The following is a 25,401-nucleotide window of genomic DNA, read 5'->3' on the forward strand; positions in this document are numbered from 1 at the left end:
TCTATAAATCTGACTTTTGAATATAAATAAATCTTTTTTTAAAAGAAATTTTTATTAATGCCTTTATCTTGTAGAGTGCTTTTTATGTTTTCCTGTAATAGTTTGATGATTTGTGGGTGCAGATTTAGGTCCCTGATTGATTTAGAGCTGATTTTTGTATAAGGTAACAGATGGGGGTCTTGCTCTCTTACTTCTGCAGGCTGAGATCTAATTGTCCCAACAGCACTTGTTGAAGAGAGCAAATTTTTCTCTGGATAATTTTTAATTTTCTTCCTCTTAACACTGCCTTGACTGTATTCCACAAGTTTTGATATGTTGTGTTGATGTCATCATTTGTTTTAAGCAATTTTAAAATTTCCTCCTTGATTTCTTCTGTAATCCATGTTCATATTTTGAGATTGATTGGATCTTGTTTTGTGGCCTATAATGCAATCAATCCTGGAGACGTTTCCATATACTGATGAAAAAAGTGCATTCTGTGTCTGTAGGATGAAAGGTTCTATGGACATCAACTAAATCCATTTGTTCTATTGTCTTGGTGAGGCTTGTTGTTTCCTTGCTGAGTTTCTTTCTCGTTGATCTGTCCATTGATGTTAGTTAGGCATTAAGCTGCTAGTGGGGTGTTAATGTCCCCCAATATTATTGTATTGGAGTCTGTTTCTCCCTTTTAAATCCATTAAGATCTGTTTTGTGTAGTCAGGTGCCCTGGCATTTGGTGCATTTACATTTTTTAATATGATTTCTTCTTACTGAATAGATCCTTTAATCATTATTTGGTGCCTTTTTATCTCTTTTAATGATTTCAACATAGAAGTCTATGTTAACTGATATTAGAATGGTTATACCAGCTTGTTTTTCCTTTCCATTAGTCTAGAATATCTTTTACATCCTTTCACTTGCAGTTTCCATGCATCTTTGTTGGTGAGATGTGTCTCCTGTAAGCAAGATAGATGGGTCCTATGTTTTTTATCCAATCTGCTAATCTATGTCATTTGATTGGTGAATGTAAGTCATTTACATTTTGGGTTAATATGGACAGGTAGTTATTTGGTCCTGTCATTTGAGCGTTGGACTTTTCATTGGTTGATTTAGGTTCTTTTGTGGTTTTATTGAGATATTCTCTCTGCTTATCTTTGACTTTGGTAGGTATTCTGTTTGTACCATGTCTTTAACACTTGTAGGGCAGATCTGGTAGAAGTGAAGTCTTTCGGTTTCTGTTTGCTTTGGAAGTATTTTGTTTTCAAATACAAAGGAAATGTTTGCTGGGTATTTTATTCCTGTCTGATTATTTTTTCTTTTAGTATCTAGACTACATCACTTCCTTCTCTTCTGGACTGTAGGGTTTCCTCTGAGAGGTTAGCTGTGAGTCTGAATGCAATTTCTCTATCAGTTAATTGACTTTTCTCATATATATATTTAAGCATCTTTTCTTTATGTTCAAGCAAAGAGAGCCTGATTATGATGTGTCATAGCAGGAATAATTTCTGGTGAAGTCTACTTAGGGTGCTGTGCCTTTTTTTGTATCTGGTTCTTGCACTTGGTTTTGTTAGGGAAGTTGTTTTATTATTGCATTGGATACATCTTTTAACCCATTGTCTCTTTTTGTGCTTTCAGGAACTCCTGTAACTCTTACATTTAGTCTTTTGATAGTGTCATTTAATTCTTGGATGCTTTTCTTAGCTTTACTCAGTTCCTCTTCCAGTTTTTGGCTGTTTCAGCATTTTCTCAGGAGGTGTCTTCCAGTTCTGAGATTCTTCTGCATTACTCATGCTATTATTAAGATTTGTGATTGCATTTTTAAAAAAAGATTTTATTTTCATTGAAAAGGTAGATTTACAAAGAGAAGGCAAGGTAGAAAGATCCTCCATCTGCTGGCTCACTGTCAAATGGCTGCAACACCTAGAGTTGAGCTGTTACGAAGGCAAGGGCTAGGGTTTTCTTCTGGTCTCCTACATGAGTTCCTAAAGCTGTGGCCATCCTCTGCTGTTTTCCCATATCATAATAAGAGAGCCGGTTTGGAAGAGGAGCAGCCAGGACACAAACTGACAGTCATATGGAATGTTGGCACTTAGAAGTAGAAGATTAGCCAGTTGAGCCATTGCACCAGCCTCTCCATTGAATTTTTAATTTGTCACATTGTATTCTTCATTTCTAATAATTTAGTTTGAGTTTGTTTCAATGTTGCTATTTCTGTGTAATGTGTCTCTTAAATTCCTTAATTCTTGTATGTGCTTCTCATTGTTTCTAAGGAGCTTTTATAACAATTTTTTAATATTTTATTTTTGATAACTTTTACATAGTTGATTAGGGTGAGAAGGGTCAAGTTCTAGAGAACAGTGGGTGAGACCATTGTTTTCATTCTTTTTTCCTTCCTGTATCTGGGTGAAGGGAGGAGATAAAGGGAGAAGCCACATCTGGCCTCCCACACATCCCAGTGTATGTGATGTGGGCATGCTCCAAGAGTCCTTCTGAAGTGGTTTTCATAGTTCAACAGTTCTGTATTGCTGTCGATCTTGCCACTCCAATCATGATGAAATATTTCCAGAATCCACTGGCTGACATAGTCCACCTGAGAGACTCAATTTGCCCAGATACTTACTGCCAACGCTTGGCTGGGGCAGTTGATTGATTTGTTCTGTTCTCCATCCTCTGTTATGGTGCCAGATGTCCTCTGCAGGCTTCAATGCACTGCCATATCCTCCAGGTACATCTGAATATGTTGTCCACTGCTTCATCTAATCAACTGAGGAGGCCCAACTCTGACACATGTACTCCATGGTCAGATGATGAAACCTGCAGTTCTCTCCATGGTTGGAGTTCTGAGTCCAGAGATTCAGTTGGAGGGATCCCCAAAGAGACTTCATCTAATGTGATCCCAGACCTGAATCTTGCATGTGCATTCCAATACAGGCTCCAGCACAGTCCATTGCCCAAATTGGCCTAGGCGGACACTATCAGTTGCAATTGCTGGGTCAGTTGTCTCTAGCCCTGTCTTCTACACAAACTAATGGGTGTTGCAGTCCAGCCCAATTCTGCCCACCACATACCCAGCCTTGACGTACATCAGTGAAAGCTACAGCCTAGTTGGAGTGACCCGTGATAACTCCCACCAGGCCTGCCACCTGCCCTGGTTTTTGTGCTTGCCTTCATGAAGAGCAGACTGGTCCAGTCTCTCCCACATCTAATTCTGCTCTTGTACATGTCAATCGGCATTGAAGCCTAGTTCAGTCCAACCAGCCCCACCATCCAGTCCGCACTAGTGCCAGCAGGTTCCATTTTCTGTCTAGCCATGACTACCCCTAGTCCTGGTTTCCATGCTCACCATGGGAGTTTTTTTTTTTCTAAAGATTTATTTTATTTTTATCACAGAGTCAGAGAGGTGGAGAGACAAAGAGGAAGATCCTCTGTCCGATGATTCACTTCCTACATGACTGCAACAGCTGGTGCTGCACCAATCCCAAAGCCAGGAGCCAGGAACTTCTTCCAGGTCTCCCACACAGGTCTAGGGTCCCAAGGTTTTGGGCCATCCTCGACTGCGTTCCCAGGCCACAGGCAGGGAGCTGGATGGGAAGTGGGACTGCCGGGATTAGAACCGGCACTCATATGAGATCTTGGCACATTCAAGGGGAGGACTTTAGCTGCTAGACCACTGTGCCAGGCCCACCAGTGGGAGTTGTAGCCCTTCCTTGAGAGAGGCGCCCACTATTTCCCTAATTGGCTCACTCCTACTCCCAGATCTTGCACTCTCTAGCTAGTTCTGCAGTTTAGCTTGACAGAGTTCGCTCCCCGTGTCAGTATCTGCTAGCTGATACTGCAGCAAAGCCCAACCAACCCACACCCACTCTGGCTCATGCATGTGCTAGTAGGTGCAGTGCACCCATCCTGGCTTTCCCCCGATCCAGCTTACATGCAGACCAACAGGAGTTGTAACCCTGCCCAGCATGGTCTGTTGCCAGTCCCAGCTCTCACACTCACCAGTGGGAGTAGTGGACCAGCAGGATAGCCCCCTGCAGCCCCCCTACCAGATTCGCCCACTCACCCGGGTCTTACCTGTGCTGGTTGGACACTGTAGCCCAGTCTGGCATGGCCCTCCTCTTATCTGTATTTGCCAGTGGGTCCTGTAGCCTGGCCTGGCCTGGCCCACCCCTCAGTTCCAGGTCATGCAGATGGGGGCAATATCCTATCCAGACCAGCCAGCTGCCAGTCCTAGCCCTAATGTAAACTGGCTAGTATTACAGCCCAATCTGGCATGACCCACACAGCATTCTGGTTCTTGGATTTGCCAGCCCAGCTTGGCTCGCCCTAGACCTATGCCAAATGTATGCCAGTGGGTACCGTAACCTGGCCTGGTTTGGTCTGCTCCCTTTTTTGGTTCTCACACTTGCCTGCAGGGACTGTGTACCGACAGAGGAGTTCCCCAAGCTCCTCCATCAGAACCTCTCTCAGTGCCTGATCTTGGTGTCCACCAGAGGGTCTATGGACCAGCCCTACTTAGTCTACCTCTTGTCCTAGCAGGAACAGTAGCCTTTCCTGATTGCCCTCACCCGTTCTGGTTCTCACGGTTGGATTCTACAGCCCAGCCAAGCCTGGTCCACACCCAGACAGCTCACACATGACTCAGCAGGGGCAGAGATCTAGCCTATCCTATCCTATACCTACCCTGGTTCTTACGAGCACTAGTGGGTGCTGAAGTCTAGCCCAGTCTGGTGCACCCCATACCCAGTCCACAACCATGCCGAGGGACACTGCAGCCATGTCCAGACCACTTTAGTCCCCACTCCCACAACCCAGCTAGGGTGTCCCCTTAGCTTCAATCAGACCTGTTCCCAGCCATAGATCTCACATGTGCTAGTGGTTGCTCTGACCCAGGCTGGCATAGTTCCTCACTTGTCTTGGCCTTTGCCTTTGGATGCTGCAGCCTGGCTGGCCTGGCCTACTCCCAGTCCTAATTCTTGCTGGTGGGTGTTGGACCCTGGCCCTGCTCAGTCTGTTCCCATCCCTGGCTCACGCAAACCGGTAGGTATGACAGTCTAGCCTGGCATTTCCTGTACTTCATCCAGGTTCCTGCACTTGTCAGTGAGATAAGGTTTGCTTGGCTCTGCCTGGTCTGCCCCCTTCCAAAACCAACTCACACACTTGCCAATGGATGAAGCTACCTTGCTCAACCTGCCTAACACCCAGACCTGGACCTTGTGCTCATCAAGTGGAGCTATAACCCTCTAAGGGAGTTTTTTAGTTTTCCCTAGTCAATCCTCTTTCAGACCCAGATCTCACTCATATCAGTGGATGTTGGGCATGGCCTGCCCCACCTGTCCCAGCCTTTGTATGAGCTGGTTCATGTTGCAGCCCAGCCCATACCACACCCTGTTTTAGGGCACTCATGCAGGTGCTGCAGCCTGGACCTGCCCAGCCTGTTCCCAGCCCCAATACCCGTGAGTGTTGTTGAGTTCCATGATCATGCCTAGCTTAGCCCATCACCATCCCAACTCTCAAGCTAAACTTGTTAGTGGGGCTTGTAATTCCATAGGGTTGGGCCCACCTATCCCTCACAGAATCCTGGACCTGGTTCTGTTTTGTGCTGGTTGGTGTTATGGCCCAGCCTCATGTGATCCATCCCTTGATCCAACACTCACTGTCAGGTACTGGGATCTAGCCCTGCCAATCAGACCCACAGCCCTAGGTTGCTTGTGGGCTGGCATGTGGTGGTTAGCAATGTTCCATGCTAACAGACTAAGCTAAGGTCTCCCATGTGGGATGGGGAATTGGTCTGACCCATAAAGTTCTTCTGATCTCTACCCTCCAAACCATGATGCCTCAGTCCCCTTGCTTACCTGCAAGTACAGTGACCTTGTTGTTGGGAGTTACTCAGGAGTCATTCCTCACTTTCAAGATACTCCTAGGATGGTTTCTCTACCTGAATCCCCTTGCTGCTTTCCTTAATCAATCTACAATCTTTGTGCCAGGAGTGCATGGGTTTTCCAGCCCAACTTTCAGAAGCCCAGTGGGTAGTGTGTTGGTCTGGTGCTCTGCCACCCACCAGGGTGCCAGTCTCTTGGCACATGCTGGCCTGCTGCCTTACCCCTCCACACACCCAAGACCCAGATCCATTGAAGTCTCCAGGCCTAGTCCACCAGCACACCAGAGCAGCGTGCTGACCTGAGGCTCTCCCTTCTGCTATCCTTACCTCGCTCAGGACCAAACACATGAGGAACTCCCCAGGTTAGCTCCACCTGCCTAGAGGTGAGCTTCCAGGTCTCCACATGCCCACCAGTGCTATGCCACTAGCCTTCTCCCCACCCAAGCCTGCATCCTCAGGCCTCCCTGGGTGCCTGTCTCCTCACCAGCCGGTTCTCACCAATGCAGGAGTGTGGCAGTGGGTTGCTGCCTTCCTTCCTACAATTTTTAAAAAAATTCTTTTTCTGACAGTTTCATGATGTCTTTCTCAGTTAATTCTGAGATTGAAATGGCCTTTTGCTCTCTTGCTGGTGAGTTGTCAGTAACCTTATTTGTGGTGTCTGTGTCCAGGCTGGCTCTGGGTGAGAGCAGTTGTGCCTAGTTAAATTTGTGTCCTGCCTTAGACGAGATTTTTCAAATTTTGGAGTTAGTGGGCTAATAGGATTATAAATCTCAGTGAATTGTTAGATTGACAAATTACTTTAATCCAAACTAGTTTTTCCAGATTTTTTAGGCTTTAAAAAATGTTGCTAATAACTTCTTTTCTTCTATAAGGGATAATTTGTAGGCATTGCTGTTTTATCTGAGAGAGACTAGAAAATGACAGCTGGTTCCAAACAAGAGTGCGGCAAGTTGCTCTTTTCTTTATCTTTCTTAAAGAGGCTGAGGAAAAGCAAGGACTTGTATTTGAGGGGCTGCCTTTTTGGTGAGAGGCTCTGAATGCCAAATGACGTAGCCAATGCAACCGAGCTAGTGAGTGGTTCTGAGAGCATACAAATCCAGGGTCGGGGCTGTGGCCTTCTTGAGCTCCTCTTTGATGTGTTCTCTTTAATATAGTGATACAATATTAAAGTTAATATGAAATTCCCATTTCTGTACAGTAAAGTATTCCAATATTGGCAATTTCATGTTAATTTCATAGTATTTATAAGGTGTTTACTATGGGTTTTGCTGAGTTTTTGTTAAAGGTTTATGGGTAGTTTACTACCTTGTTTAATATAGATCTATAAAGTGACTCAATTCTTTTAATAATAAATTCATTTTATTTTTGATGATGTTTACATTGTTAAGTGGGATGCATGCCAATGTGGGCCTACAATTAGGCTGAGAAGGGTCAAGGAATGGGGGAAAGTGGATGAGATAGCTGGGATCTGCGGAAAGTGGACAGAGCAGGAGAGAGGGTCTCTCCCAGCAGCCCAACTGCATCAGCACCAGGGAATTGGGGACAGCCACTTGATGTCATCCTAGGGTCCCTGATGTGGAGCGTGTTTTGAGGATGCTGCTTGAGTGTTTTTGATCATTCTGAGATACTACTGATTTTGTTGCTCCAAGGTTAAGGAAATCCCCCCAAGGTCCATTGGTCCTTAAAGTCCTTAAAGTCTTAATTCACCCAGACATTTGTCTGCCCCAACACACACTGGTGAGTACTATGGTTGAGCCCTGCCAGGCAGGCCTCCCAGCTGTGGCTTTTGTGTGCTCTGGTAGGCGGTGGTTCTTACCAACAGTCCCAGTTCATGTCTCCCACGTGGTGTGGGCACAGACCCAACTCTGAAAGGTCCTCTAAACCACTCAGCCTTCTCATTTACCTGTAAGTGCAATAGCCAGGTTGGTGGAAGTCCCCCAGAAGTTACTCCCCGCTTGTCACATTCTCCCCTCACAGTTCTCTCTCCCACACATCTCCATACTCACTTCCTTGAGCAATCCACTGCCCTCCATGTCCGCAGATTCCCAAGCCTGTTCCTCTGGTGGTGTGCTGTGGAAGCCTGGGGCTCTGCCTGCCGACACTTCATATCAGAAGTCTAATATGAGTCCTGGCTACTTTGCTTCTATTCCAGCTTCTTCCTAATGCATTCTGTGAGGAAACATAAGATGACTCAAGTGCTTATACTCTGCCATCCATATAGAAGACCTGGATATAATTCTGGGCTCCTGGCTTCAGCCTGGCTCAGCTCAGCTGTTGTGTGTACCCTTTCAAGTATATGAAAATAAATCAATAAACAATTAAAAAAATGCTTGGATTTCAAAATTTTTACACCAAAGTAAACTTATCTCCTCCAATTCCAATTTGCAGGAACCCTTTGAAGCACCCTTATATTTGACACCTAGTCATTTGTTAGGTTGAACTCTCACCTCCTAGCCCTAATTCATCTCCTTTACACAGACTTAAGCATTATCAGTCATGCTGTTTTTGTAAAAGAGTGATTGTTAAGGATTACTGATAACATCATTTTATTTAGAACATTTATAATTTTACTAGGACTCAGATAGGAGCTGCTGAGTTTCCTAGAAGGCTATTTTTTCCCCTTTAATTGATTGCTAAATGTATAGGGCCTGTGAAAGAATCTTTTTTTTTTCCTCCAGGGATTTTTTGTTCAAACAGAATTTATTGTTTCTAAAACACTAAAGCCTTGCTAATACGGGCTGATGGCCAGTTGTGGAAATAGTCTCATTATGTTGAACTGGATGTCATAATGGTGTCCATTAAGGTGGGATTCTGTGTTTGTATCTTTAAAACCAAGTCTTCTGTCACTTTTTACATCTCACAAAGAATAGAAACATATTCTAGTAATGTATTCTTAAAATGTGCTGTCTCTTATGTCTTCCTATTGAAAACCATTGTAAAGATGGTGTCCTTGGGTTCAAGCTTCTTTGCAGATTACTGCTGTTCCTGAGTCATTAATTTTGCTCTTTCTGCTTGTGATCACTTGAATGTGTTTTGGTAACAGAAAGTAAGAACCTATGAGGTTCACCTCTTTCAACACCTACCATTAACTGATATTGGTGTTCAAATGCTCAACAAATGAAGAACTGCTGTTTTTCAGGTGTAACCAAATGTGGCAAAAAATTCTTCATTGCATTTTTTGCAAGCCATTAAGAGACTAAGTATTGGAAGTCATGGCATTCATTTTTGCTGTTGAACTCTAACTACAATCCTGGCAAAGGGAAGTATTTGTTGTGTTGGATATGGGTAATGGACTCCCACAGGGTTACAGCTTAGAAATGCTGGAAGAATGAAGCCTACCAAAGGGAGGGCAGAGGCGGTGTCAATTTCATTCCTCCAATTAAAGTAGTTAAAGGAATAGCTAAGTGCAGGATAGTGTTTTATAGTGAAGGCTAATTGAAATCTGGAGGAAATATTTAGAGTCTTTACACAGCATTTTGTGGTAGGATCTCTCTTCTATTTGTGTCTCTGCTTGGTTGACTCAATAGGACTTTGATTATAAACAAATTTCTATTATTAGATTCAGTTTAATTTCTGTTTCTCTAATTAATAGGATGATAAGAAATGTTTTAGAATGTAGTCCTGTCTCTGGCAACCTAGGGGTAGTTTATGCAGTAACTCAGCAAGTATTCTCTAATGCTTACTATCTGTCAGGGTCTGTGTTAGCATTACTTACGATCAGAAGAGACAAAGCATTTACCCAATTGGAGCATACATGTTAGTGAAAAGACATTATTACGTGGAAGCAACTAAAATGCCAAACAAATCAAAAACCAATACAGAAATGTTATCAGAGGTGGGTACAGTCAAGAAAGGCCTTTCTGAGTGGTGCTGAAGGAAGAAGGGAGTCATTCAGACTCAGATCTGCAGGGAGAGCACTCCTGGGAGAGGGAAGAGATATAAAGGCTCCGTGGAAAGCAGTTTGGCTTGCTGAGGAGCAGAGATGGCATGATGGCTGCTGCAGGGCGAGGAAGGGAAGACTTGGGGGAGATGACATAGAGCAACAGAAAGGGTTGTTGTGTTTGTTCTTGAATACTTTGGGAAGTCATTGGACAGTCCTGAACACAGACATGGTATAGTCCAATGTGTGATAGGAAAAGATCATTCTCATTAGTTTACAAAATAGTGTAGAAGGTGGAAATAGGGACAGGGAAAAGAACTTGGAAATGATTTTAATTGTTTAGGTGAGGGAAGGTGATGATGAAGAGGGAGGTAGTGGTAAAAGGTCAGATTTGGGATGTACTTTGAAAGTAGACCTGATAGAATTTGCAAATGGATTGGATTTGAGATGTGAGCAAATGGTAGGATTCCTGAACAGATCCTGAACCGCTTGGATGAATGGAAGGGCTGACGTTAGGCCCACTGATCTAACAGGTTCTGTCAAGCCTCAGTGACTTCATAGGATTTCATCCTGAGTTGAGTGTGAATATTCTTACCTTTGAGATGTTTGTTTTCAGAGTAGAAACAGTACATAGTTGGTTGGATTTAGGTGTCTGTGAAGTGGGAAGGTTTGAACTGGAGATGGGTCATCAACACCTGGAATTTAAGCCTAATAGAATGAATCACACCAGAGAGTTAACAGGAAAGAGAATTAGCCTGAAGATGTAGCTAGGCACCTCTGTAATGTTTCAGTGTCTTCAGATATCAGAGTACCCCAAAGCAGGTTTATATATAGGAAGAAGATTAGTTAGAGTTAGGGGAAGGGGCAATTTGATGCAAGAAAATGTGTGAAGTTAGGCATCAGGGAAAGTGCAGTTGAACTTTGTCTTTTGAATATTCCTTCCCTTTTCAGTGGTTTCCAAGTTTCCTGTGGTCCCCTTTCACCTGTTAGGCTTTCTCACCCCACACAACAACTGCTCCAGTTCTTGAAGTACAGCTCATGAATGCAGCATCAGCAACACTAACAGCATGCTTAACAGGCAAAGTATTGGAGGGTTTGTAGTAATGAAGAGGTCTTTTGGGATGTCCTCATCTTGTATTTAGATCCCTGGGTTGGAGTCCTGCCTGACCTGTTTTGTTTCTAGCTTCCAGTGTGTGCCCTGGAAGGTGGCAGGTTTGATGGCCTGAATGTTTGAATTCCTGCCACATATGTGGGAAACCTGGATTGAGTTCACAGCTGCTGCCTTTGGTCTGGCCAAGCCTTGCTACTTTGGGCATCTGGGGAATAAATCAGTGAGTGGAGATCTCTTTGTCAGTTTGTTTCTTTCACATGATTAAATGTAAATGAATTTCAAAATTGCCAAGTCCTGGGTTGTATCCTAGACCTACATGTGAGAACTATAAGGGGTGGAAAAAGGTAGGCTATATTATAACAAGTTCTTCAGGGGCATTTATGCATGATGAAGTTTGAGAACCACTACTTCAGGAAATGGAGCTGATAAATCGTATTGTCAGCAGATGAGTCATATAACTATTGTTAGGGCCATTTTTTAAGTCAAGTAAATAAATAGATTTTCAGCTTCAGCCATAAAACTCTGCTGAGACATCTTCAGAAGCTTCTCTAGCTCCAGAAAACAGGCTGCTGTCTAATCTGTTTTTGGTCATAGGTGCCATTTATAAATACATACTCTATATAGTATTACATAAGCTCTCTGACTCCAAGCATACTGACAGTGAAAATCATGGCATTTCACTGGGCCATCCAAAATCTCCAGCAAACATTCAGAACTTGTTTTGCTTAAATACAACCAATCAGGAAATTTAAAAAAAATGTCTGAATACTGAGGCACATTGACATGATGATGATAAATATTTTAATGAATTGTGAATTTGTATTCTCAAAATATATCTCAAATTTATCTTAGTCACTTTAATCATAGAGTTTAATGTATATTTAGTCAAGCATTACAGTTGTAAGAGCTTAAGGAGATTAGAAATAAATGAATCCAATTAAATAATATGTCTCTGAGATCTGGAATGTTATGAGCATGAATGAACTGTTTGCATAGCAACTGTAAAGAAACCATTAATGATTAACTATCTAGAAGATGTTTAATCAAGAATAAATGTTATAGGACATATTCAAAGATATTAAAGTTAACCAAACAGGGCTTGTGCATTTGAAAACATTGCATCACATCATTTTTTTGCTGTTTTTTTCCTGAGTGTTTGAAGTTTGAGGTTCTACTTTTGTATAATCAAAAATACCTTTACATTGTACGAAAAACCCAGAACTTACAGCAATTCTAAAATGTTTGGCCATATGGAATCCTTCCACATGAGATTCTGTGGGAGAATTTGGGGACTCTTTGGCATTGAGCATGGAGTCTAGATTGTCCTGCTACAGATCGTTTATATTCTTAGGACTTGTGTGGGATTGGAAATAAGAAGTGTCCTTCTTTCACTTACTCTGACAGAGGACATTTTTAGAGGTAGGATTCAGATTTGTTGAGAATCTAACCATATGAGAAAGCTGTTCCTGTGAGACCATAGCATCAAACAAACATGAGATGTTGGTGCTGGAATTCCCCCATTACTTAGCTATTTTATGTCTTGGAGGGGTTCTGTTTGCAATTTTATAATCTGAAAGGAAGAGAGACAGGGAGGGAGAGGTCAAAGGGGATTGGAGGGTGAGGGTGAAGGAAGGAGAGAGAAATATCCATCACTCAGTAGTTTACGCCCTAGAAGCCTGCAGCAGCTAGTTTGGTCGAGGCTGAAGCCAGCAGCCAAGAACTCAGCCTAGATCTCTCATATGGATGCAGAGACTCAAGTTGGCATCACCTTCTATAGAGTGCATATTTTCAGGAAGCTGCAATTGGACTTGAACCCAGGCATTTTGTAGGGAATGTGGATATTCCAAGTGTGTCTTAAGCACTGTTTCAAATGCACTCTCAATGACTCTGAAAGTTCTATAACACAAACATCAGTTTACTGCACGATGAAGGGGGTACAGACAGAGACTTATAAGGAGGTGGGAAATAATGAAAGAACAAAAGAGAGCTGCTGGGTTCACATCTGTTCATCTTATTTCCTATTTGTTGAAAATTTAGAAAGACAAATTTGGTTAATGTTAATAATGCTTTTTTTGTTATATTTGACACTTCTAAAAGTGGATTAAAATAAAGGTTTCATATTGTAGGAGAGGCTTCTGATTATTTTTAATGTATTCTTTTAAATATTTATTTTAAGACACACAGTAAGGGGGAAGGAAGACAGAGACTCACAGATTTCCCATCAGCTGGTTCACATACTCAGTTGCCTTCTACAGTCAGTGGTGGGTTAACCAAAGTTAGGGCCTGGAAGTTCAGTTTAGATCTCCCACCCTGGTAGCAAGAATCTAAGTACATGAGCCAAATTGCGAATGGAACTGGGATATGAACTCATGTATAGTATTTAGGGCTCTCAAGAGGCATTTTAACACTTATGCCAAACAGCTACCACTTATTTACGTATTTTTGAAAGGAGGAAGCACATTTTGTGTTTGATTTGTGCTGATTTGAAGACACTAAAAAATAGGATTTGAACTTTAGACCTGAAAATCACAAATACATTTAAAACTAACCACAAAATTTGGAATGAATTTCTGAGCTCACGTTGAAGTTACTTAGAGTAGCAATTATGATTCACAAATTATGATTTACTTCACTTGAGCAATGATAAATAAAGTTTATAATTCATATGCAATGAAATATAAGAAACTATGTGATAGGACTTCCTTTTAAAAGAATTATACTGTTATATTCTTTATAGAAAACTTAAAATTACATAGTTCATTTGAAAATTTTCAGAGACATAATTAGATAATAAGGGTGGAAAATGGATCAGAAGTTAAGTGAAACTTACAGGCACTGGGAGAGAACTCTGACATTTTGGACATTTAAAAATTTTAAAGTAATATGCTGAGAAGTTGATTCTATGGGCAAGGAAACTCAGTAGTGCTTTCTTTACTATAATTTACAACGAAATAGAAGCAACCCTGGGAATATAAAGAAAAGAAGTTGGTGAGTTCTTTCTGAACGCAGCGCATTAAACCACTGGGTCATCCTGACATCTAAGCCCTTTCTTTTATTTCTTTTTTAAAGGTTTATTTATTTACTTGAAAGGCAAAGTTAGAGAAAGAGAGAGAGAGAGAGAGAGAGAGCGAGATAGAGAGAGCGAGCACAAGAGAGATATATTCCATGTGTGTTGCTTCACTCCCTAAATGGATACACTGGCTCCATGCTGGGCTGAGGCAAAGCTAGGAACCAGAATCAGGAGCTCCCATGCGGGTGAGCGACCCAACCACTTGAGCCACCTTCTGCTGCTTTTCCCGGGCTATTAGGGAGCTGGATTGGAAGTAGGGCAGCCAGGACTCTGATTGTTACCAGTCTGGGAAGCTGGCATTGCAGATGGTGACTTTATCTCCTATGCCACAATGCCCACCTGGTGAATCGTTTTGATGTGAAGTAGCTGAAATTTGCCTCAGTGTTTTTCTGAAGAAATGCTCTATTTTTTTCTTGGTGACGAAAGTCAAGGTGCTTTTTATAGAAAAAATTAGAATAATACAGAGAGATACTAAAAGAAGAACAAAAATTTTAAACTGCTTTCCAAATATCCACTGATAACATTTTATTTTTTTACTTTAAACTATGCATATGTAGTACTTGTTAAGTTAAAGGAGATATTTTTTCATTTAATCATAATGGTTTTCATGTTACTAGACTCAAAAATTTAATGAGTGTTTAATATTTTTCACATAAGTATACTATAGTAATTACTTTATTGTTGGTTCTTGGTTTCCAATTAAATATAAGAAACTATGCTGCGATAAGCAGACACATAGAGAATTTTTAATATATATTTTTATTTTGAATTTTTGAATTATGTGGTACAATTTCATATAGACTGGATTTCCCCCTAAACTCCCACCCCCGACAGATTTTACCCATTTTACCACAGTGGTAAAGTCCTTCATAAGGAATCATAATTTTAAAAGACTTTAGTTATTTAAGAAAGAGAGAGAGACTTATTTTCGGTCCACTGGTTCACTTCTTTTTCTGTTTTTTTAGAGATTTATATTATTTTTATTGGAAAGTCAGATACACAGAGAGGCGGAGGAGAGAGAGGAAGATTTCTGTCTGTTGATTCACTCCCCAAGTGGCCACAATGGCTGGAGCTGAGCCAATCTGAAGCCAGGAGGCCAGAGCCTTTTCCTGGTCTCCCAAGTAGGGTCCCAAGGTGTTGGGCTATTTTCAATGGCTTTTCCAGGCCACAAGCAGGGAGCTGAATGGGAAGCGGGGCAGCCAGGATTAGAACCGGTGCCCATATGGAATCCTGGTGCATGCAAGGCATGGACTTTAGCTGCTAGGCTACCGTACTGGGCCCTGGTTCACTTCTTGAAAGCTTGCAATAGCCAGAAGGCTGGAACTGGGAGTCAGGGAGTACGTGGATCATCATCTGTTTCTTTCCTAGGCACATTAGCAGGAAGCTATCAGAAGTAAGGCAACTGGGACTTGAACTGGCATGCCAAAATGTGATGTCGAGATTGAAAATGATGGCTTAATCCACTGTGCACGATGATGGTTCACTGTGTATAGACCTTTGATATTTTTCTTTAATTATTTTTAATACATTTAAAAAATTTATTATTATTGTTTTAAATTGGGAAGTCAGATATCCAGAGAAGAGGAGAGACAGAGAGCAAGATCTTCTGTCCATTGATTCATTCCTCAAGCGGCCACAACAGCTAGAGCTGAGTTAATCTGAAGTCAGGAGCCAGGAGCCCGGAGCCTCTTCTGGGTCTCCCACACGGGTGCAGGGTCCCAAGCCTTTGGGCTGTCCTCAACTGCTTTCCCAGGCCACAAGCAGGGAGCCAAATGGGAAGTGGGGCCACTGGGATTAGAAACAGCACCCATATGTGTGTTCAAGGTGATGGCTTTAGCTGCTGTGCTACCATGCCAGGCCCTCTTCAGTTATTTTTATGACTGTCGATAAATTTTACTCTTTATTTTCTTACTAATACATAAAAACTGACCACTTATTTTATCTTCATTAATTTATCATTGTTTAAGAAATATTTGCAACTTCAAAGTGAAACTAGAATCTGTCAGTTGTTTTAATGCATATAGAATATTGCTTATGATGCTGTATCTTAAATATTTCTTAGTAATTTGCATTGTTTACATTCTTTTGTTATTTTTTGGTCATGAAGTTATTGTTCTTATCAATGTTTTATAAAAATTATATCTCCATGGGATTAAAGCACTATTCCTCCTAAATTCTTCAATGTAATTGTAACAGTTAAAAAATAATGGTTGAGGGCCTGGCGGCGTGGCCTAGCAGCTAAAGTCCTCGCCTTGAAAGCCCTGGGATCCCATATGGGCGCCGGTTCTAGTCCCAGCAGCTCCACTTCCCATCCAGCTCCCTGCTTGTGGCCTGGGAAGGCAGTTGAGGACGGCCCAAAGCTTTGGGACCCTGCACCCGCGTGGGAGACCTGGAAGAGGTTCCTGGTTCCCGGCTTCGGATCGGCGCGCATCGGCCCGTTGCGGCTCACTTGGGGAGTGAATCATGGGATGGAAGATCTTCCTCTCTGTCTCTCCTCCTCTCTGTATATCCGGTTTTCCAATAATAATAAATCTTTATATGTAAAAAAATAATGGTTGAGGATGAAATCTATTTAGTATTCTGCTTTGCTGAAGTATTAAATAAAGTATGCCTGGATTATAAACTGATAAGAGTGCATATTAATATTCAGAATACTAAGACAATAAGATATTATCTTAAGACTTCACAGAATTTCAGAATTATCATTAATTATACTCTAGGCATTAAAATAATCTCTCATGTTGGGGTGGCATTGTGGCATGGTTAGGCAGCCACTTGTAATGCCAGTATTCCATTTGGGTGCAAGTTCAAGTCCTGGCTTTTCCACTTATGGACCAGCTTCCTGCTAATGATCTTGGGAAAGCAGCAGAGATGGTCCAAGGGCTTGGCCTCTGCACGCTTGGGAGTCCTGAGTGGGTCTCCTGCCTCCTGCCTGGTTTGACCTTAAACTGGTCATTGTCACCTTTTGGGAGTGAACCACTGGATGAAAGGTGGATCTCTCCCTATATGCCTTTCAATAAATAAATCTTAAATAAAGAAGCTTCTCATGTAAATTTGCTTACTTAGCAGGCACCTATTTCTCCTTTACCTGAATAGACTTGCCTATTTTGTGAAATTCTGGTCATTTGGATTTGAGATGAGTGCAACTTAAAATTAATGAGAATTATTTTATTAAGCACTTTCAAGTGAGCACCAGTTCTACTCAAGATACAGTATGAGACCACAGATAAAAGATGTTATGAGAAAGGCAATTTACAAAGTGTTTGTCCAGATATGACATTCATTGATCACACTGTGAGAGAACATATTGGAAGTGTCAAATGAGGGTAAGGGTACTGAGTGCTACACAGCTGGGGAAAGTCATAGACTGACGAAATAAAGTTAGATGCAGTGCAATGGCAGGCTTGGAATGAGCTGGAATTAGTTTCTTGCCTTCCTTTGTGGTAATTACTGTTTGCTTGTTGATTGTATCTATGTCTTCCCTTCATGACATCCCAGTGTGATAGTAAACTTTGTGTTAAGCCATTCTATGCCCTTTTGGCACTATCATGCCATAGCACATGATCTGAAATCTTCAAAATAGAAGAGAAAGATGGTTTCCAGGAAGAGGCAATGTTTATGTATGTTGATGTAAAATCAAAGACTTTTGGCAGACCCCCTAAATTTGCCAAATCAAATGGAGGAAACTATAAGGGGCAGACAGAAATCCACTTATTAGTGGAGACTATTACATTTCCAAGGGTGCCTTAGTCTAATTTCCCAGCAGATTGTTTTGAGTCTGTGAGCCCGGCACAGTGTGGAATCCTCCTTATCAGCTCTCTCTGCTGGGCTCCCCAGGAGCCTGAAAATGAAACATAAAGCAGGTCTCTCTGATGTGAAAGTTTACCCAATGGCCAGGCAGCAACCCTGCCAGAATACAAAGGAGGTCATGCACTTTGTGTAACAGTGACTCTAGAATCCAATTAAAAAGTTTAGTGTAAGGCACAGTCATTCCCATTTAATCCGATCACGGTTTAATGCAATCCTCTGCTTATTTCAATCAGCGCCTTTGGAGCCAAATCAATTGTATGTCTTTGTTTCCACGTTTTTCTGGGTAATTTGATCACCTTCAGCTGTTTGAAAAAAATGCTCAATTGTGAAATTTGGCAACTCTTTTTAAGAATTACCACATAGCATAAAGTTAACAAAGGAGTTTCAGAATGGCCAGAAGATTCAAAATTGACATGAAAGAAGCAAAATTTCAACCATTTAAAATGAGAGTGGAATATACTGTAGTGCAATTGAAGGGAAAATTTTTTGCAAATAATTTTGACTCAGCTGATAAAACACTGTTGATTGCTTTTCTGTACACTCACTCCAGCCCATTTGAAGGTAATAAATATGTTAGTGTGGCTGTTGACATTATGGAGGGCAGTATCCCAGTTGAAATAATAGAAATACTATCAGTGTATTTCTTGGAAGCTGATAGTACCTTCTGGTGGTGAACATACCTTCCCTCAGCTCTGCAAGTATATCACACTGGACTTTCCACATCACAAGTTGATATTGACCTAATGAGTAGTTGTGGCATATTGCTTAAGGCAAAGCTGAGGCGGGCCAATGATGCAATGACCCCCATTTTTTCTATTAAAATTTGAGTTATTCCAAATATGTACATGACTATTAAAAAGTTTAAAGTAGACTCAGATGGTTAGTTCTGCAAATTGAATGATTTCTGACTGTCCATAATGAAATAAGAGGATTACTTTGGTCTGTGCAAATATGGGTTAGATTGACAAGCTGCAAGTCCTAGTGATTGCAAATTACCCATTTCATTTTGCTTTTAGTGCTGAGGTGCCTGAGGATATCTGAAGCTCTTATACAAATCATTAAAAGAAGAAAATGTACCCAAATGTAAATTGTTTTCAACAGCCTTTTGAAGAACTCGCCAAGTGGCACATGCCACAGTTTTTCTTTTGATAGGCTAGACTTGTCTAATAGACTGAGATACTATCTATGGAGCCCCAGACAGGATCTATGGGGGCACTTTTTAAGACGGTGTTAACTGCATAGGAGGGCAATGTCCTTAGTTAAAATCAGCTAAGTCAGTATTTTGTTTTGTCTTGCTCTGGAGGGAAGCATTAAACAAATGACTTTATTAAGTATATGTATAAGTTGAGGACATACATGATAGCAGAATATGTCTCATTCATGAAAAGAGAGAAGGGCCAGATTTTTCTTTGTATTTCAGTTTGGAAGAGGGAAATGGAACTCATAATGTGATTCTCATCAGCATCCAGCCCTTTAAGCTATACAATTGAAATGCTCAACTTAATAGAATTCTAAAAGTAAAACAAATGCTTTGTTGTTAGTGAATTCGCCATTCAGAGTTGCTCTTGGCAGCACATCAACCACACTTGAAATGTTTTTAAGTGAGTTTTTTTTTATTGTGCTTTTCATCCTTACACATCTTTTGAACTGTTGGAGTTTTCAATGGAGAAACAGGAATACTGACTTCTTTTGAGACTGACTGCGTTTCTCTAAGGCCTTCATGTGATAACTTAACAAAAAAGAACTTACCCTAGTAAGTATTTTGGCCGTATGACAGTAAGAGTCTAGAGACTAAAATGTAACAGAGAATTAAAATACATTTGGGGTGCAGAGATGTACAGTAGCAAGTATAACTGTAAATGCTGGTGTTTGGAAGTTAAGAAATATTGTTTTTTTGACATTTACTCTATTCTGGGTACTATATTGTCAATTTTCTACATAATATTTTATCTAACCCTCACCACATCTTTGTGAATGACAAAGAGAAAATTGAGGCCTAGATGGGTTGTTACGCAATGAGAGGCAGAGGGTCTTAAACCTTGATTGATTTGACTTAAAAGTCTTATAAATTTTGGTGAATTCTGTATGTGTGTATGTATGTTCATATACATATTTATCTGCTAGTTTAGTTCATTTGAAAGGCAGACAGACAGAGACCTCCTGTCTACTGCTTCTCTCTTGAATTCTTGCACTAACTAAAGCAGGGCAACGTTGAAGCTGGGTGGCAGGAACTCAATATGGGTCTCTAATGTGATAGGATCCAACTACTCGTGCCATTGCCTGCTGCCTTTAATGTTATGTGTTAGCAGAAAGCTGGAGTGAAGAATGGAACTCAAACTTAAACCCAAAATATCTTAAATCAAAATCTCCTATTAAATCAATAACCTGTCTATATATTTTTATATATAAAACTTCAACATCTTATTAATTTATCGATAGCATATGTAGAACTGTTCTTATATTGATCAGAATCTTTATGTGATTTGTAGAATTTTAAGCCATTTATTGATTTAATGTCTTATTCATTTAAATTTATTCAAAATTTTAAATAAAACTTGACTTTTAAAAAATTTTGTTTGAGTATGTCTACCCTTGGAAGCTTTGCAAAATTTTCTGTAAAACTTTTTCGGTAGTTGAACTGTCAACCTCTGGGATCTGAAAGTGGGTAAGAGAAAAATGAATCTTTGTTTACTCCGTACTTACAGCCATGAAATCCATGTGCTGAAATGTTTCATTAAGAATGGGATTACAAAATTGTTTGACCATATTTTCTGGGAAATACAACTTTGATTCTTAGTCTAGGTTCCACCACACAGGGATTGAACAAATGCTCTGATGAACAGGGAGAAAAAGTATTTGACATAGGAGATACCCAAGGGTGGAGGCCCCCTCCTGTCAGCATTCAATGCTTGACTACTCACTGCTGCCACTGGGCTGGTGAATCTGAGAATTCACAGATCGTTGAAGTCTTTTTCAACAGAGAAAGGGTTGCAAGTTATTTGTATTCTTTTGGAGAAAATTATTCTTTCTTAATTGCATCCTTGTCATCATATTCCTCCTCTGTCAGTAGGAATATTGTGCAAATAGCCTTGGAATATAACTGCATCATCTTGACTCATGCTTTGAAAGTTAGAGAGCACTTGGACAAGACATAGTCATTTGTAAAAGATTAGAGGAGAAAAAGGTTCAGGACCTCTCCCAACTTCTTTCAGGAACTGGTCCTGGTGCCTTCTTCACGGGAGGCAGGGACTTGACCCTTCTGTTCATTGATGTCTCCCAGTCTCTAGGACAGGGCTCCACAAGGAGGAGGCACTCAGCAAATAGCAACTGATCGATGAGCAGTCAGGAGGGCTTTACAGAGCCGTGAGTGGGATATCAGTTGATTCTTTGTAGGAAGTTTATAGTCATGTTTTGAGGGAGGAAAATAGCTCAACAAAGTGTGAGGTTTGTTTGGGGAAAACTATTTGGAAGAAGTAAGGAGCTGCTGAAGGAAAACATTGAAATATTGTTATGAAAATAAGGCAGGAGCCACATTTTGGGGGCAACTAATTTCTGAATGATGAGGGTTTGAGCCTGTATTATTATTAGAAGGAGTTGGTAGAGTGTGAAGAGACAAATGACACAACTGGTAATGCAACTTGGAAAACAAGTTGCTATATTGATTGCTAAGTTTTTAGCTATGTGGAATATTTTTAAACATTGCATTGAGTGAATAGATTATAGTCATCCCACAGTATCAGGGGAATTGGTTGTAGGGCCTACTTTAGGCATCAAAATATGAGGATGCTGAAGTTCCTTACCTAAATGGTACACATCTTTCTGTATACTTTACACTATCCCTAGGATACTTTTAGAACCCAGTACAATGTAAATGCTAAGGAAACATTGCATTGGTTAGGGAATAATGAGAGGAATAAGTCTGTACATGTTCACTAGATGTACAATATTTTTCCCTGAAAATTTTTAATTTGTAATGAATTGAATCAACTGATGTGGAAGCTGGGGATAAAGGAGCCAATTATTTGATACAAAGCCATTGTAATTTGAGGATATATTTAACTGCACTATAGTTTGTGGCAGTGTTAATATTGGAATCATCTTATTGATTACTGCTGCCACTCACTTGAGGAACTTGTTACCTGAATCAAACTATTTTCTCTTTTTAAATTACTAAATGAAAACTGATATATTAATGATATACAATAGGAGATTTTGGTAAACATTCTGTAATGGCTAAATTGAACATATGCATTATTGTTATATATTTATCATTGTTTTTAAGATGAGAACACTGTTAAAATCTACTCTTGCAACAATTTTCAACAACCAAATTATGTTTTTCCTTTTGCCTAGTTTTTTTTAATGAAAAACAAAAATAGTAAAAGCAGGGAAAGATACATGAATATTTGTAATCCATTGAATGTGCTGGTCACACACAAACATACATATTAATCATTTCATTAATTTAATTATATATATTTATTAATCCAAAGAGTATTAAAAATGTATGTCAGTTCTTTTAAAAAGTGAGCCTATTTGAGAATTTCAAGAAAGAAAAAATAATAAAACTAAGGTAGGCACTAGAGTTAGTGTCACAAATATCTGTCATGATGACTTTGAACCCTTGTTAGAAGTGATTACAAAAAGCTTAGAGCTTTCTGACTTCTCACACAGACGATAACGTAGTGTGTTGTATGATTTTGTGTTCTTGAGGTTAAAAAGAAATCAGTTGCCCAAAAGCAACCTGACTAGTTCTGGAAACTGACAGAAAATTCTTCCATGATTCTTCATAAGACTCTCTGAAACTTTGAAGTGAAAAGGTTCATGTTCTTTTACGAAAACTGAAGAGCTAGACAAGATTTACTGCTGCTGGAAAAGAGAGAGAGGCTGTATCTGTGAGTAGAGTCAAGATTCTCATCTTTAGCTTCTAGGTGTGTCAAACAGTGTCTCTGAAATCAACTTCTGAGCTCTGCATTGTGGTAAGGTGAGTGAGACCATTGCCTGAGATGCTAATATTCCATAGTGGCACCCGTTCTATGACTAGCTGCTTGGCCTCCAATCCAGATCCCTACTGGTGTGCCTAGGAGAGCAATGGAAGATGTCCCAAGCGCTTGAGCCCTAGAATCCACATGAAGATCTGAAAAATACTCCAGACTCCTGATTTTGGATGGGTCTAGCGCTGGCTGTTGTGACCACTGGAGAGTGAATCAGCAGATAGATCTCTGTCTCTTCCTCTGTGTAAATTTGACTTTCGAGTCAATCAATTAAAAGAAAAAAAAAAAAGGGAATTCCAAAAAGACTCCTGATCCATTTCATCATTGAATGCAATTGTGTGTAGCTTAGTTCATTGTTTATTTACTCTCTAATAGAATAATCTCTATGCAAGAGCAGGGGTTTTGGATGTCTTTTTTATTCTTACGTCTCCACGTAACACAAAATGTGGTTTATATTAGGAGTTCAATAAATGTATATTGGATGAAAGAAGGAATGGAAAGAACTGGTGATAAAAATCTACCCTAAAGGGATTGAATTAGCCTGTTGAAAGCGATTTTTTTTTTAACTATTTGTAAGTCTTGTTCCACAGTTAGATAGCTGTAGGAATGTTTGAAAAGTTTACAAAATGATTGATCTCAGAATAAATGGTAGAGGACATATTTGTTGACAGTATTCATATGGCATCTGCTGCCCACTGTCTGAGGAGTTCACCCCATGTGGAACACCTGTAGAGTAAGTTTCATATGTCATATCTCATCAATGAGGATATAAAAGCTGAGAGAAATTGAATAATACAAGTTATGGGTTCAGGTCCTATTTAACAAATAAAGATAATTAAAATACATTTAAAAAAGAGATTTATTTTTATTGGAAAGGCAGGTATACAGAGAGAAGGAGATACAGAGAAAGCTCTTCATTCTGTTGGTTCATTCCAAAAGTGGCTGCACTGGCTGGAGTTGAGCCAATCTGAAGCCAGGAGCCCGGAGCCTCTTCCAGGTCTCCACTTGGGTGCAGGGTCCCAAGGCCTTTGACCATCCTCTACTGCTTTCCCAGGCCACAAGCAGGGAGTTATATGGGAAAAGGAGCAGCCAGGACATAAACTGCCATCCATATGGGATCCTGGCTCATGCAAGATGAGGACTTTGGCCACTTGGCTATCTTACCAGGCCCTAAAATACATTTTTAAAACAAGACATTGGAGTATCTTGTAGTTAGGCTAATATCTGTGGCAGTTACATTAACACAAACTGATTAAAAATTAGTGTTCTGGAGTAAATTAGGTATTTAAAACCAGTTATATGGCTAACTTTTGTTTGCTTCCCTTTCAAATATGGATTACTATTTTTCTTCATGAGAGAATGCGTTGATCCATTTCCGTTGGTGGCTGACTAAGGGTTTTGTCTTCCTATCCCACAGAGACACGGAATACAAAGGCCTACAGCTCTCTCTGGATCAGATCTCAGCCTCAAAACCAGCCTTCTCCTATGCCAGCAGCTCTACACCTACCCTGACTGACAACAGGAAGGGGGCCAAATCCCGGCTCTCCAGCTCAAAATCCAAATCCAGGACTTCCCCTTACCCTCAGGTAAGTGCATTGCTGTTTTGCAGCTTTTTTTATTTGTGAAGGTTTGATCTCAGGTTAAGGAAGTATGAAAATTGTTTGGAATTAATTATCTGGTTTTAATAAATTTGAAATTTGTATGCATCTGGAAAGCTTTCTAAAATTATCTCCTTTCTCCTCTTCCTTTAAAATGTGCTAATAAAAATTTGGAATTGTTTTGTGATTTACTGAGTTTATATAGAGGTCACGAGAGTCTGGTTGCTTTTAGAATTATAAATATTGCTCCCCCCTTTTTAAAAAGGATTTAATCCTATATTCCTTTTCTCCAGCTATTATTGGTCAGGTTATGTATTCAGATAACAATGTATAGAAAACAAGAGCTTGATGTGGAACAGTAGGGGAAGTAGAAAATCACAGACAGAGGCAAATAATTAAGGGATGTATTTTGTCATGAGACTTGCACACAGATTTATGAGAAGGAATGAAATAGATCGGGCCTTCCAGATGGTGTAAAAGGTAGGAAAAGCACCTCTTTTCTCATGTTGGTGAGGTACTGAAATGATGAAGTCAAAAAGAGGTATTTCAGAAACAATGCAAAGTAACAAAGACAAGTTCTGATTCTTGGAAGGAAAAAAAATGTGTTTTTATAATTTATAATTTAAATATATTTTAAAAATAAAAATAACAACATAGTGGGTGCAGAAACAATTATTTAATTACTTGTCAGAGATGTGTTACTCTGTTGTTTTACAAGTGTACATTGTTGGGCCGGACGTGATGGCTCCTTGGCTAAATCCCCAACTTGCAAGTGCCAGGATCCCATATGGGTACTGGTTCATGTCCTGGCTGCTCTACTTTCCATCCAGCTGCCTACTTATGGCCTGGCAAAGCAGGTGAGGCTTGGATCACTTGGCTTGAAATCTTACACAGAGACCAAGTTTTTTTCACTGTAGCAAATGGGACAATAGATGTCTGATGCCTAGGTTTTTTCAGAGTTTTGCTAGGAGCAATGAGCCCGTTACTTGTAAATTATAGTTAAGGTCGCTGTGGAGTTGGAACTGTTTGTTTTTATTGACCATCTAATCAAAAGCTTTTCTTGTTCTATCCAGTGTCTTGA

General features: G+C 40.3%; 1 protein-coding gene across 1 annotated transcript in view; it reads left to right on the plus strand.

Annotated features, from left to right (window-relative positions):
- SIM1 (SIM bHLH transcription factor 1) overlaps nt 1-25,401 on the plus strand; it is a 78,515-nt gene that overhangs the window by 31,284 nt on the left and 21,830 nt on the right. Inside the window, exon 9 of the mRNA XM_004580356.2 lies at nt 24,140-24,308. Within this exon, the coding sequence (XP_004580413.2) occupies nt 24,140-24,308 (169 nt within the window). The remainder of the gene's footprint in view (nt 1-24,139; nt 24,309-25,401) is intronic.

The sequence above is a fragment of the Ochotona princeps genome, chromosome 1, assembly GCF_030435755.1.
Source record: "Ochotona princeps isolate mOchPri1 chromosome 1, mOchPri1.hap1, whole genome shotgun sequence".
Taxonomy (NCBI): domain Eukaryota; kingdom Metazoa; phylum Chordata; class Mammalia; order Lagomorpha; family Ochotonidae; genus Ochotona; species Ochotona princeps.